Genomic DNA, 14,725 nt, shown 5'->3' on the forward strand with positions numbered 1-14,725 from the left:
TAGCAGCCTCTGTGCACTTGACATTTGTTAACATTTCCAAGCTCTTACAAGAACTTTCCTCCAAAACAGTCACATGAAACTTAAATCCATATCTATTACCTAGTATGTGTACTGTTTACATTAGGTTTCACCCCTGTTTGTTGTTGCTATTTTTCATTCACTACACTGTTGCTGTTCTGACCCGGTACGAGCTATTCACAGTCTCAAACTTTTATTAGTTTGCTTATTAGTTTGCTATTTCACTGCTTTTCGTTGCCATTGTCATCTTCTTGATGATTCTGTCTCTTATATTTATCGAGACCACATTCTTTTGTGATCTTCATTTAAACTTTTTATTGATTTTTCTTTTCACTGATTTGTAGAGATATGAAATTATTGTAGTGGTTTGCTTAGTCAGCCATACTTTGAAATTTTTTTGACATTAAATGGAGCCTGAAACTTGCATAATAAATACTTCGTGTGAAGTTGCGGCATAACCAAAATTAATTGCGGAGATGCAATCCACAGAATATTAACAGAAAAGCTTTAGAACAATGTGTACGACTGACTAGACACATTCAGAGGGTATGTACAATTGTGTAAAAGTGGTTGCGATCTGATGAGAAAGATCTATCGTTTTTTTTTTTTTGTGTGTGTGTGTGTGTAAAATAATTACGTCATAACACACTCGGAGATTGTAGATTGTGAACGTACGATCAGGGTAGAGGCATGTACTTTCTATCATTCCCCATGGCCTGGGTAAAAGAATTGCAATTATTTAAATTTAAGAATATTTCTTTTTCAGCCGGACTCCTATTTTTATACGAAAAGGAAGATTGCAGGTTCTGAATGTCTCGGCAAAAACACATTGAAATTAATGTTAGCGGCCACCAAAAGAAAGTAGTGAGCACAATCACGTACCTCTATTGTTGAGCAGCGCCATCGTAAAGATCGTCGCCTCCATCTAAAATCCGCCTTTAACAGAATAATTTGTACTCCATTGGTATGGCATTTTACGCTTGATCTTGACAGAAATTATAAAACACATTTTTCATCATTTAACACCGTCATTTAACACACACATAGACATTAAACTATACCGTACGTCTTTACGCCAGCACATCAGAACAAAAAGGTAGTTAATACTAGAAGTAATAAAAGAATCTCGAAATTAGTCCTTTGTCTCTCAATGATGATAAAGTTTTTTAGAGTATTCCTCTGGTATGACAGTTGAACATATTTTCTTCTTGTTTCTTTGAGATTAAGTTACAACATTTTTTAGTTCCTTTTCACCATGACACACTCTACCAGACCCTTCTGCTCTGTTTGAGTGGGCTTTAATATGAGAGTGAACAGCAAACTTACTTCCATTATCAGTGGGATTATGTATGTACCGTAAAGCCACATTTTTGGATTCCGCTATTTTATGTTTTCCCATTTTTTTATGTTCATTTTCGTCAGTCCCAGCAGAAGTCCTATTCTCTCAATACAATGCTTTCCCATCATTAACGATTCCATGTTACAGCATTTCCCATGCTTTAATTTTTTTTGGCATTATCATGACCTTTGACATTGATTTTCATACAGATTTCTGCAAAAATTGCATTGTGTTTATGCTCAGTCAGCCTTGGAGTTATTGGTCATATAGTGTTAGTGTGGTAAACAATATTTTAATTGTCGACATGTAATGGCTGCCTGTATTACAGGTTGACAGTATTTGGAAGGGTGGGAAGATATACTGAGTCACTGTCTTAAAAATAATCATGATCTGATGATAGTGACTCTAGAAGCAACTATTCTTCTGCTCATTGTGTTGTATTACAACTGTTTTAATATCGTAGTGACTTATAGAAGTAAACACTACTTTTAAGAGGGCCATCTCTATAATGGGCTTTCATGAATCATTGTTACTTCCACATAAAATGTGCTAATATGTACTAGATGCACAGTCTTATGTTTACAACCTGATGTCAGATATAGACATTCCTCCTCAAGATTTTCCATTACATGATGAGAATTTCTGCCCTCTTTCACACCCAGGGCATACCTGAAGTGAGTTATCTTGTTGGCAATGAGTTGTAGATTTGGTGCCGATTGTTCTATGTTTATGAAAACTGCCAGCATTAGTGTTTTAACCAATAATGTGTTGAAAGGTTTATTTATGGTAATTTTATAGTGATTGTCAGTAATAAGTCTCATGTTAGAACACGGATATCTTTTAAATATTGTTCCACAAAAGACTTTTGCTTTAGTGTTTTAATTACACCCTTGGACATGATAGGAATGAAGCAGGAAGCCCACGTCCCATGTTTGTGTGTCTTAGCACTCGGCCACTGCCTTTGTGATTATCATGAAGGCAGTGGGTGAGTGCTAGTACATGCCAACATGGGTTTCCTTCTTCATTCTGATCATGTCCAGTGGCGTAAATGAAACATGGAAGCAGAAGTCTTTTGTGAAACCATATTAATAAGATATTCATATTCTAATGTAAGACTTACTATTGAAAATCATTATAAAATTATGATAAATAAAATTTGTAATATAGTATTGGACAAAACTTGGCAGCCTTTGTGAACAGAGAACAATAGTTATGAAATCTACAGCTTTTTGCTGACAAGATCATCACTGAGCTCAACAATTCATGGTGAGAGAGAGCAGAAATTGTCATCTTGTTATGGGGTATCTTGAGGAGGAAGGTCTACGTCTGATATCAGGTGGTACCAACCTAAGACAGTGTGCTTAGTATGGATTAGCGTGTTTCACATGAAAGCCCGTTATAGAGACAGCCATCTTTAGAAGTGATGTTTATTTGTATAAATGACTGTGGAATTAAATTAAAGCTGTTATAATACAATGCAATGAGCACAATGAAGGTTGCCACTAAAGTCATTACCATCAGATCATTTAAGTTGCTGAATTTAAAAACAGAAGACAGTAGAGAGGAAATGTTACGAATTGTGCCAGAATTTTACAAAAAGAACTAGGCAAGATGTATTCTTGTTGCAAAAAAATAAAAGTAAGTACTGCATATTTAATTAAGAATTCTGAAACAAAATGTACCATTACATTAAACTTTACTAAGAGTAATCAGTAAAATTTATATTCAACCATATCCATACAGTGACTGCTTCTTTGAATGCAATAAGGGAGCTGTAATTCTAACCATGACCCCAAAAAAGATAGTTCCATACCATTAATAATAAGCAAATACACTAGTGTAAAAGTCACGTTGTTTGGTAACTTGAATCAGTGCCTATGAGTGAAATGATTACAAAAGAGAGGAAACATCTTTCTGTGGAAGAAAAAATGATGATTTCTACAGTGTGGAGGTTTGCATGTTGGATCACAAGTTCAATTAGCGAAGGACCTAGGACTGTCCACTTTTCCCCTGAATATGACTGTGAGAAATCGGCCCAACTTCTTAGCCAGTGTGAGACATTCTGGTTCCATGGCAAAAAAGCATAAATACATTCAGCCATCAGCATGTGATCATTTGGATAAATTCATTGGAGATTGGTTTGTTAGCACATGATTCCAACAGTGCTATATGGATGCCCAGTTCCATCTTCACATCCACTAAGCATGCACTGGATGCTAAAATGGAGGCAAAAAATAGGACAGTAATGCTGCTGAGCTTCAACCATTAGATCTGGGAATTATCCATTCACTTACATGGAAATATAGAAAAATTCTTATCTTGAAGACACTGTTTATGCACGATAATGGCACAGGCTCAGAATCTATAACTATATAACTTTTGGATACTATGTGTTATGTAGCCAAAGCATGGATGGATGAGTCCAACTATTTGTATCTGTTTCATGAAAGCAGGATTTTAAGTTCACAGAAAACACAGGAACCACTGGAAGAAGAATTATCTGAGCATACAGATTTGTCTGTGTTTGGCATAGTGTCTATGTTTCAAGAGTATGTTGTTGTTGTTGACACTTCAGTTATCCGTCACTCCAGAGATACAATAATAGATAGCATCATTACCAAATATTTTGAAGAAGGGAAGAGAGAGGTGATTCAGGATGAGGATGATGACCAAGAAGCAGTTGTGCCTTCCAGTAGACAAGCTGTGGAAGCTATTGAACATTTTGAGGCAGTGCATTGGTAGTGCATTAGGCAGGTGATGCTAATATGTTTGATTCTTTGTATACTGTGGAGAGGCAAGTAGAGCCAATTGCTGTTAGGAAAAAAATAAAAAGAATTGATTGTTTCAGATTTTTTAAACAGACAAAATTTAAATAGTTTTAATTTCATATTTTAAAAACAAAGATTCCAAGACTTACCAAGCGGGAAAGTGCCGGCAGACAGGCACAATGAACAAAACACACAAACAGAATTACTAGCTTTCACAACCGATGGTTGCTTCTTCAGGGAGGAGAGGGAAAGACGAAAGGATGTGGGTTTTAAGGGAGAGGGTAAGGAGTCATTCCAATCCCGGGAGCGGAAAGACTTCCCTTAGGGGAAAAAAAGACAGGTGTACACGCGCGCGCGCACACGCGCACACACGCGCGCGCGCACACACACACACACACACACACACACACACACACACACACACACACACACACACACACACACACACACGTGTGTTTGTGTGTTTTGTTCATTGTGCCTGTCTGCCAGCGCTTTCCTGCTTGGTAAGTCTTGGAATCTTTGTTTTTAATATATTTTTCCCGTGTGGAAGTTTCTTTTTATTTTATTTACATCATCATTAATTTCATATTTTGAAAGATATGAAGAGAATGCAGTAAGAATAATACTCATTTTTGCTTGTTGTATTTCCAGTGTAAAAAAGGGGATTGATGTCTTTGTGCGTACATTTGCATCTTCTTTCTTTCTGCTGCTGTACCAACTTCTTATTCACTGTTTCCACAAGTCCTCAGACTTTCTCTTTGTCCACTGCAGTTTCTTTTGATTTACCCTCAGGAGTATTAAAACATTTCCAATTTGCTGTGTGTTTCTTCACGCCTTTCTTGAATGCTCTGTTCATTAGGATGGGCTTTTTTAATTACTGCACTATCCCACTCTTGTCTTTTCCGTCCTCAGCTACAAATTGCCATAGAAGTTTCTTCCGATTAAGTAAAGAGAGACATTTTAATTGTTTTAATGTTGTTTATTAAGAGAAATTTCCAGTACATTTATTTTTAGCAAAGCATATAATGATTTTGGCTTCATTTTGTGGAAAGGGATAGATATCCTCATAAAAACAGAATGAATGGAAACTGATCAGTAGCAATCAACTCCAGTCTTGCTAACGACTATCTGTGTTGAACCACACTGTTATTGGTGTATTCTGCTGTCAATTAAACTTTTAAGTGAACAATGTTGTTTGCAAGAGCCTATAGAGAATTGCCTGGAAATGCTCATTTACTCTTCTGATGCTCAGCAGGAAGTGTTCATTGCAATGCTTTGTCTTGTATTACTTGTGAGAAAAATATACAAACACATTGATTGCTGCGAAATTATTGGCTCATGTTGTCATGTGGGCAATAGCTTCGGAGCTGATAGAATTTGAATATATTATAGGACCAGTATCAATAATAGCTTTAACATAAGAACTATTCTGAATTTTATAGTTCCAAATTAAGAACTTCCATCACTAGTTGGAAGATCAGTTTCTCAGTTTTTTGAGGTATGCATACTAAACATATACAGGGTGAACACAAAGTCTTGCCCTGATTATAACAATTTATTACAGAATAACCATTTGACATAATTATATTTGAGGCCATTACGTAGGTTAGTGTTACTAGTTTTTTTGTTTGTTTTTTTAAGACCACTTACGTTAGTAAACCTCAACGTGTGCTCCCGTGGTAGCTCGAAGAATGTCGAGATGGTATTCCAGTTCCTGCCAGGTGTTACGTAACATGTGTTCTGACACAGTACCCATAGCAGCTTGTATCCTATTCTTCAGTTTGTTGTCATCAGCAACTGGTGTGACGAATACTCTATCCTTGATGTAGCCCCAGAAAAAAAGGTCAATCTGGAGGGTTGGGTGGCCAGGGTGTTGGATCGTTACTTCCAATCCATCTTGCTGGAAAATTGTCCATGGTTGATACTCTTATAACTGTGGGGCAATGAACTTTTGTGAAACGTCTAAGTAAATGTTAGCGGTAACGGATTTTTCCACGAAGAAAGAGGGTCCATAAACCCTGTTCTGCATGAGGCCACATCAAAATTTCACTTTTTTTCGCTGTCTCGCTGTAACTGTACAGTAGCGTGTGGTAACTATGAACCCCATATATGGACATTATGCCTGTTTACCATTCCATTGACATTAAAGGTGGATTCATCGGTAAAGCATATGCGATTTAAGTAATTGTGAGCGCTATCAATCCCTTTGAGAATCTCAGTTGCAAATTCAGCACATGTCAGCAAATCGTTCGGTTGCAAGGCCTGCGCAGTTTGCACTTTGTAAGTATGCAACCTAAGCCTTTCACGGAGAATCTTCACCGCACTTGCTTGCAGTATTTGAAGGTCACATGATGCTTGACGAGTTTATTTAAAAGGACTCTGTTGAAATGATTGCCAAACATGATCAACAGTTACATCATTCACACAAGGCCTGCCACTTCGAGGACAATCTTCAACGCTGCCTGTTTCGTTAAACTTTGCATACTATTGCTTTATTGATTTAACGTCAGGAGGGTTGCGTCCATAAGCGGCTCAAAATTTACGCTGAACACTGATGGACGATTTCGTTTCGTGAAACCAAAGCACACATTGCGCTCTCTCCTGCTTTGACACCATTTTGCCAGCATCGGTGTTGTGGTCACAACAGCCAGTAACACTAACCTATGTAATGGCATCAAATGTAACTTGTTATGTCAAACTATTATTCTGTTATAATTTTTTATAATCAGGGCAAAACTATGTGATCACCCTATATATCCAAAGGAAAATTCTCTTGGCAAAACTATAACATTCTGAGACAGAATTGCTAGCTATTACTTTCCATCAGGAGATGAAATTTGTAATACTGTCAATAGATCCTGTGATGTAACATGGTTATAGTAGGGAGTATCGTGTTCCACTACTAACTGCTTAGGCTGATGGAAAAATGTTTGTGGAAACCCAAAATGGTGTATAGGTAGCTTTTAATTATGGAACATGCCACTGTGCACACTTCGGTTTAAAATATGTGCTTGTGGGGGTGTGAAAGCCATTAAGCCATTGGCTCAGGAGATAGACAACACACAACAAGGAACTGTGTGTGTCTACCTGCTGTGGAGCCCTGCTTATGCTTTGGCATTGTAGCTTGGCTTTACCTTGGAAGTCACAGAGAAAAAGGTGCGGGTAATAATGTCAATGTCTGAAAAAATGAAGCTGACTCAAGAACTATCATTCTATCATCTTGGTCTCTAAAGTCAAAGCATTACACATAAATGTTAAGACCTGTTGTCAGCTACTATTTAAGAGTGATTTGCATCACCCACAATTGTAAAAGTAAATGTACAGCAGAAAAATTGCTGTTATAATAGAGAATAGCTGTCACAAACCTGATTACATTAATTCAGGATCGTAAAAAGCTCAGTCGCTTTCAGCACCCCCTCCAGCTGCAAAAGGAGATGAAGTCACATGGCACAGTTTAATGGCACTGCATAGCAGGTCCTCTCAAGAACTGCGACTGCAAATTATTTGTAAGGTAAAGTGACACCCACATTTACGAATTTACCCTAGGAATACTCCGATATAACTAAAACTACTAGGTTTTAGAATTATTAGTTCTTTTCTGGTAGGGGGAAGAAGTAGGGGTGGGAAAGGTGGGGAAAGGAATGGCAGGACACTCGGACCCCAGGATGAGACACATCCACCCGATGGGAAGACGAGGCTTCCTGAAGGTATGTATTGGCCAGCAATTATGTCTCTCAATCGTACATTATTTGTACATTTTTCTTCTCTTCACTTTGTTAAGAAAAGGACAAAACAGTGTTTTATTATTGGTATAATGAAAAGCAAAAATTGGCTGAAAACCAGGCAGTACAGTGGTGCTTGTTTATAAAGAGCAGGTCTACTTTATGTTTCAGTGCTATTTTGCAATTTAGTTTTGTGTCCCAACATTATTCTCATCTTCCAAGTTTTCTGCAAATATTTCCAAAAGTAGCTAGTGGATATATTAGACTTTAATGATGTTGCTGTAATTATATGATGAAATTTATAACAGACAGAAAGGTGATCAAACAAACTGACAATTGGAAGAAAGTGCATGTTGTAGTTACTCAAGGTGTGCTGTGTTTGATTCCTTATCACCCTGGAATGGGTAAGGGGTCGTGCTTTTGGACTTCTTTAATTGTTAAAAAGTTTGCTGTGTAAATATAAGAGTGTCAGTAAAAACAATCATTGTTCTGATTAATACTTCACATACATGGTTTTGTTGTGTGTCATGTGTGCGTAGCTTTTTATAACCTACTCATTGTCCTTTTAATTTTTCAGGAAAGTTAATTTCAATTTTTACCACTGCTGGAAAGGGAAAATCTTGTTTATATATATATATTGTAGCCAAAATTCATTTCCATCAGTGTAGTAACAGTCCTAGCCATCTGTCAAAGTAAATCTTGAAAGAGTGATTTCATTTACTGAGAGCAAAATCTGCCCTACAACTAGTCCAGTATTCTTATCTGCATTGTTAAAACTGAAAAAAAGGTCTGTTGCCACAAATACTTTGAGACATTTTGTGTGGTACTCATGGCCATATTAGTTATTCAATTAAGGCTGTGCTGAAGAGTGCACACATGCTCACTTGGAAGGTCATAATTTAAATAAATAAGCATCTCATGAATATTATGTTGTTCTAATGCTGCAATGGTATCTTGCAAAGTTGTGTTGTTTTGAGTAGTAAATCAATCACGTGCTCACTCATTCATTGTATTTTCTTTGTGCCATGAGAGTAACTCCTGCATTGCTCTCTTTGGCAGGGACACAACAGGACGTGGTTTGCCTGTCTCCTTGTGACCTAATATGAACTAAAGGGGACAAAGACCATATCAACATTTGCATGTGAATCATATGTTGTATTAATGGTGTTCTGTCACATATTATCTGCAAAAAATGAATATTTGAGATGACAATGGGCAATCAGTTCGCATATTGCCAAGACAAATGAAGATTCATTCAGGCTGGCTGAGACGCCACAGATTGGCCTTCTTTGACTGATGGATTTGAAATGGTCCTGAGATACATCTTCATCTCCAGAAATGTAAATACTTACTGTTCATGGGTTTGTAGATCACTATTGATGAGAAAACAACTCATGTAATAGATTGGATGTTACAGTATTTATTAATATTCTTGCACTATTTTTTGTGCAAAAAAGCTTATTTCATGTGCTTGTGTACTTGTAAAAAAAAAAAATGGAATAAGTGTATTTGTAAATATTACAGGTTTCCAGTTCGCATACACAACATTATTTGGTGCATATTCTGCCTTCTTGTTTGCTAGAACAGGTAATTAATTTCATTTTTTTATTAAAAGTGTGGCTAATGCCTTTTAAATGATCAAAGTTTAATAATGAAATCCTGTTAATTGGATATTAGTGCAGCCACTTAAGACGTGTCAAGTGATATTTTTATTTTGAAATAACACCAAGAAAAAGATTTTATAAACAGTTTAGAGTTTGTATAGTTCCAGTTATGTTTATCTACCCCATAACTTTGTCACTCCACTTTGCTTTGTCTCCTTTACAAGTCTGACTCGTTCATCCTTACTATTTATATCTGTGTATTCTCTATGTTGCTAGACAAGGGCTGTCAGGAAAGGAACCTCTGGTTTTATGAAGTGAACTCGCACAGTTGGTCAGTGTGCTTAGAGCTGTGAAAATGAGAAAGCCGCATATATTTTTGTTTGCTTAGAGTAGCCATTCAAAATGAGCAACACAATTGAATATCTCAACATATGTGGACAAGTTCTGCTTTTAGTGGCAAAAAGCTGTTGATAGCCATCACAACACTTACCATGTGTTTTTGACTGAATGTGATAAATGGTATTCTGTGATAATGATATCTTTTATTTGTTTAAGAATGGAAGGTGACTGTTTGTCTGTAATCAGCAGCTAACTGGTAAGAAATGTAAACCAAAAATTTGTTGGTACCAGCACTTAACAATTTCTCAACTGTCTGAGAGCGCTCTGCAGATTATTCAGAATGCTTTGCACGAGACCATGAATAGACAATAAGGTTACTACATGTCCTGTGCTTGTTGCCTTACAATACTGTTTATAGAGAACCACAAAACTCTGCTGAGGACTGTTTTCTGAATTTCCTCTTTTGTTAAGATTGAGAAGGAGAAGGTATACTGAACAGAATCATAACAGAGGACAAGACACAGATTGCCTTTACTAATGCAGAAACAAAACATCAGTCAAGTGTGTCAGGTCATACCACCTTGCCCAATAAACAAAAACAAATGCAACAAACACTGTCATCCAAAATTTTTATGCTTAGTAATTTTTTTTCTTGAGATACTAAAAGGATTTTTCTTTTGCATTTCACGCAATAATTCTGAAGCTATGAAGCCATACAGAACAAGCAGCATTGTTCTTGACTAAAAGTATCTTAATTTTTCATGACAGTATTTGGTTACATTCAGCCCAGAAAACACAATATTTGTTATGTTAGTTCAAATAGGAAGTTTCTGACCATCTGCCCTATATCCTTGGCTCACTGGCTTGGATCCCTCTACCTTGACTTCATCGCAGAACTTCAAGATGCTGTCATTGGCCAAGTGCAATCAATCTCAAGTGCCAGAATTTCATGCAGAGTGAATTTGACAACTCATTAAGGGAGATGATTAATGCTTAAATCTGAGTGATGATTATAGATAGAAGTAATACAGAGGTGCAGTTTGAAGATTTTCAGTATTTTATTCAGAGGTTACTGTCCTTAAATGCCTTGTACTATGTGGAAAGACAACTACTTACCATATAGAAAAAGTATTGATTGATGATTTGTCGCAATAAAAAAATATACGAAACAAAAAATAGTCCAGAAATATTAAAGTTGTGGAAGAATATTATAGGTGCAGCCATATATATGATATGTATAATGTTGTGTGCAACATCAGCAGTATATCAAATATTGCAGTTAAAAATATAAGTTCATGTCTTGTAGAAAATAAATTGATGCTAAATCACAGCAAGCCTCAGATTTTAGTTCGTCATTTTCTATATTTTTCCCTTTGTAATTCCCTTCTTCCTGCAACGTCTTTCTCTCATACTTTTACCACTTCATTAATTTCTATCTCAGTTTTAGGACTCTGGTACAACAATTGAGATTTATTTACTGCCTTGGTGTTAAAAATTAACATTTTTGCTAAACCTCTTCCTCCAAAACATCCATACAATCATCTGTCCCAATTTGAGATCTACACCAGGACACACAATATTAAAGAACAAATCATAGTCTTCGTGTAGTTAGGTCATGTATTGGGGGTCAGCCACTCTGAAAACAAACATGTCTGCTGGTTTCTAATTCCTCCAGTAATCTTTAAAATAATGGTTTACCCTTAGATGTTTATATTGTAATAATGTTTCTCATGGTCTTCAGTGTTATATTTTTGTGTTTTACAACTTCTTAACAGGCCATTGGTACAACAGGAGGTACCTTTACAAATAAGTAGGAGGTTCAGAACTTGTTCTTGCTTGCTAGTATTAACTAAAGATAACCTGTGTGACCTCTCTACTATGTGATTAGGTGAATCAGAAAATTCATCCTGTATATTCAGCTGCATATATGAAGTGGACAGAAGTGTAAGAAAGACACCAAATTGCACATACAAAATCATTTTGGTCACAAACATTCCTTTGGTGTTTATGTAGAGTTTTTCATGTTATTTCATGTTGATTTTTTCTACTTTTAATCCTAAATCTTCTCTGTTACAGCCACTAAATTGATATTATTATGATCTGTGGTCTAACCCGATTTCTATTGTAACCTTTCATCATCATAACAAGTGTTGCATAGGCATCTTTGATCTTCTGGTGGCTCACAGCATGAACTGAAGAAAAATTGAATTCATTGATCTGAAAATTTAATCATAGGTCAAAGGCCTTGTGTATCTTTTTTTTTCCTCTGCAAACTTCCACTTCAATGTTTTCCCGCTCATGTAGAATCAGTAGATGTAAGGTGTGAGACATAATTTATATATGTATGCATTTGTTTTAACAGGTCACTTCATTGCACCGTTTGCAGCTCATGCATTTTGCAACCACATGGGATTTCCCGATTTTGCAGAACTGATGACATACAAAGATCACAACAGAATAGTCCTTATGTCTTTATTCGTTCTGGGACTTGTACTGTGGTGTGTATTGCTGACCCCAGTTACAAATCCCCATTGGTACAGCAACAATCTGTTTTGGAAGTCATAGTGATAATTACTGGTCTGCTAACAGGAAATGTAGACAGAGCTGCATATTCATATTATGCCACAGTGCCTCATAACAATACAGAAATGAGATTATACAAACTGGACTGTGACTGTTTGAATATCAGTTCACTAAAATTTATTTATTTAATTATTTTAATTATACCTTTCCACAGTAAGACCTCCTGTATGCATTATTCTGTGAATAGGATGTGAAAATCTGGTGTTACTGTCATTATAGTTCGATTCTACAGTAAATTAAACAGATTACTATTCTGCAGTTTTTGTTGCAAAGAAATGCCTTAAATTTTTATGTCTACTTAGTATAAAGTAAATCCCTGCATATATTATGGCAATAGTGGAAAGTAATGATTAAAAGGACAAATATACTTTCACATTTACTAAGAAGTGGTATTGTGTGTCTAATTGTTTTTTGCTCTGAGGAAGACCAAAAATATCTATTTTAGTTTTCATTGTACCTGTCTGACACTCAGCACTTCATTTTAAAAGTGATTGGTTGTCTGTCCTTGTAATCATTTTTAATATTTATCCAGTCTGTTTGTGCTCATTATCATTGACAGTGAATGATGTGTATATGGTTGTTATGTTACAAAAGTATGAAAGGAAAGAAATCTGGTTGACTATAGATCAGACTGATAGCAGCAGCTTTGCTAAGAAGTAGTAGAGATATATTTCTCAGTCATTATTGAAAGGTGCTAATAGTGGTCATTGTTATCAGTGTTTTATTAGTGATCGTAATTATGAACCTACACAAGCAAGGTTGTGATCAGTGATGCCACATTTTGTCAGAAAAAGGATAGGTAAATGCTGATATTATGTAATAGCTAAAATATTTATTTCTTGTATTTTCAGTGATTAGTGTACAATTTGTCTCGTTCATGGTTGAAACTGGTTGTAACACTAATGTGGTTATAAAAATTGCCAAGGAGAGTACTTGTTAACACACCCTGACAAATTACAGCAGTGTCTTACACTGTAACTCAAACCTGTGGCCTTGATTTTGGAAACCATATAGCTTTTATTTGCCAGGAAGTATTCTTGAATTGTAATTTTGTGGTAAATGAGGATTGTTCTTTCTCTTATTGTAAAATGCAATTTGATCAAAAAAAAAAAAAAAAAAAAGTTGACAGTAATGTATGTGGGGGCTGGAAGAGGTTAAATATCTCCACCATGTTAAATTCCTGTGTGTTTGAGGTAGTTTCTTGTTATACTTACATAGCATATTTGTATGAATAGTGCTTCAGCAAAGAAGAATGAAAGGAAAGAAGAAATTATTTATAAGATGAAAACCTAGTCATTAGAATAAAAGAATTATGCTCAATTAAAAGGCATCTGGCCTTTCCTTACATTTTAGGTAAAATGGTGATACTAATATCTTCCACATATTTTAAAATTACTACTTCCAGGCAAAAATTATTAGTTTGGAAGCACAAAAACTTGGGATGATTATAGACTGGTTCCTGCACAGACTGATATAGAATAGTTTGTGGATCAGAATTCTACATTTCTTCCTTTTATGACTTGTTGTATGAAGAATGTCTCAGATAAGAGCTACTATTGCAGTACAATTAGTACAGATATATATTTTCATACAAAAATTGTAAAGTCCATTCATTGTGAATAAGATGCTCTTTCATTTTTCTCAGAAATATTCATGCAAACATGGGAAATAAGCATTGATGATACAGAAGTGAACCACAAGTTTTAAAAGAGTCATGCATGTTCTCGCTTATTCAGTGATTTAAGTGGAAATAAAGAATGATGCACAATTATCTAAGTTAAAATAAAAGGTTTTCATGATTAATGATGCATATGCCCATGGAAAAACTACTTAAATTTAGTATATGGCTGTTTTGCACAAATTTAGTTGTAATTAAAATATCATGATTTTTTAAAATGTTCTATGGTTGTTACTAATACTGCATTCATTTTTTGTCAGTATAATTTGCATTAGTCTTACTTAAGGATACTAGCTGTACATTGTGTCTGTGTTGAACACTGAAGGTGTGAGTGTACTGTGATGTTCAGTTATGAGAATATATTTTTCATGATATAAAAGATAGTTTTAGAAGATTTTCTTGTTGTGTTAAAATGTTATAATAAGGAGAAAATTATTAAATTTTTACACATTTGCTATTAATATTGAATTTGTTCTGTTCAAATCCTTAGTAACTGTGAACTTGATTAAAAGTTACTTCTGTGTAAAAAAAGGAAGACTGAGAGAAAACGAAACAATTTCTAATTTGATACTTAATCACAACTATCCCCAATCTGCAGGTTAGTTTCAACACCACAGTGCTTTACTGTGCATAATCCTGTTGGATGTGCCTTTCTTTTACTTTCAGAGTGACTT

General features: G+C 35.5%; 1 protein-coding gene across 2 annotated transcripts in view; it reads left to right on the plus strand.

Annotated features, from left to right (window-relative positions):
• LOC126268190 (CAAX prenyl protease 2) overlaps positions 1-14,512 on the plus strand; it is a 114,709-nt gene extending 100,197 nt beyond the window's left edge. For both annotated transcript variants that reach the window (XM_049973799.1, XM_049973800.1), the window contains exons 6-7: positions 9,372-9,434; positions 12,153-14,512. In XM_049973799.1, the coding sequence (XP_049829756.1) occupies positions 9,372-9,434; positions 12,153-12,355 (266 nt within the window). In that variant the 3' untranslated portion in view covers positions 12,356-14,512. The remainder of the gene's footprint in view (positions 1-9,371; positions 9,435-12,152) is intronic.
• The last annotated feature ends 213 nt before the right edge of the window (positions 14,513-14,725 follow it).

This window comes from Schistocerca gregaria, chromosome 4, assembly GCF_023897955.1.
Source record: "Schistocerca gregaria isolate iqSchGreg1 chromosome 4, iqSchGreg1.2, whole genome shotgun sequence".
In the NCBI taxonomy this organism is placed as follows: domain Eukaryota; kingdom Metazoa; phylum Arthropoda; class Insecta; order Orthoptera; family Acrididae; genus Schistocerca; species Schistocerca gregaria.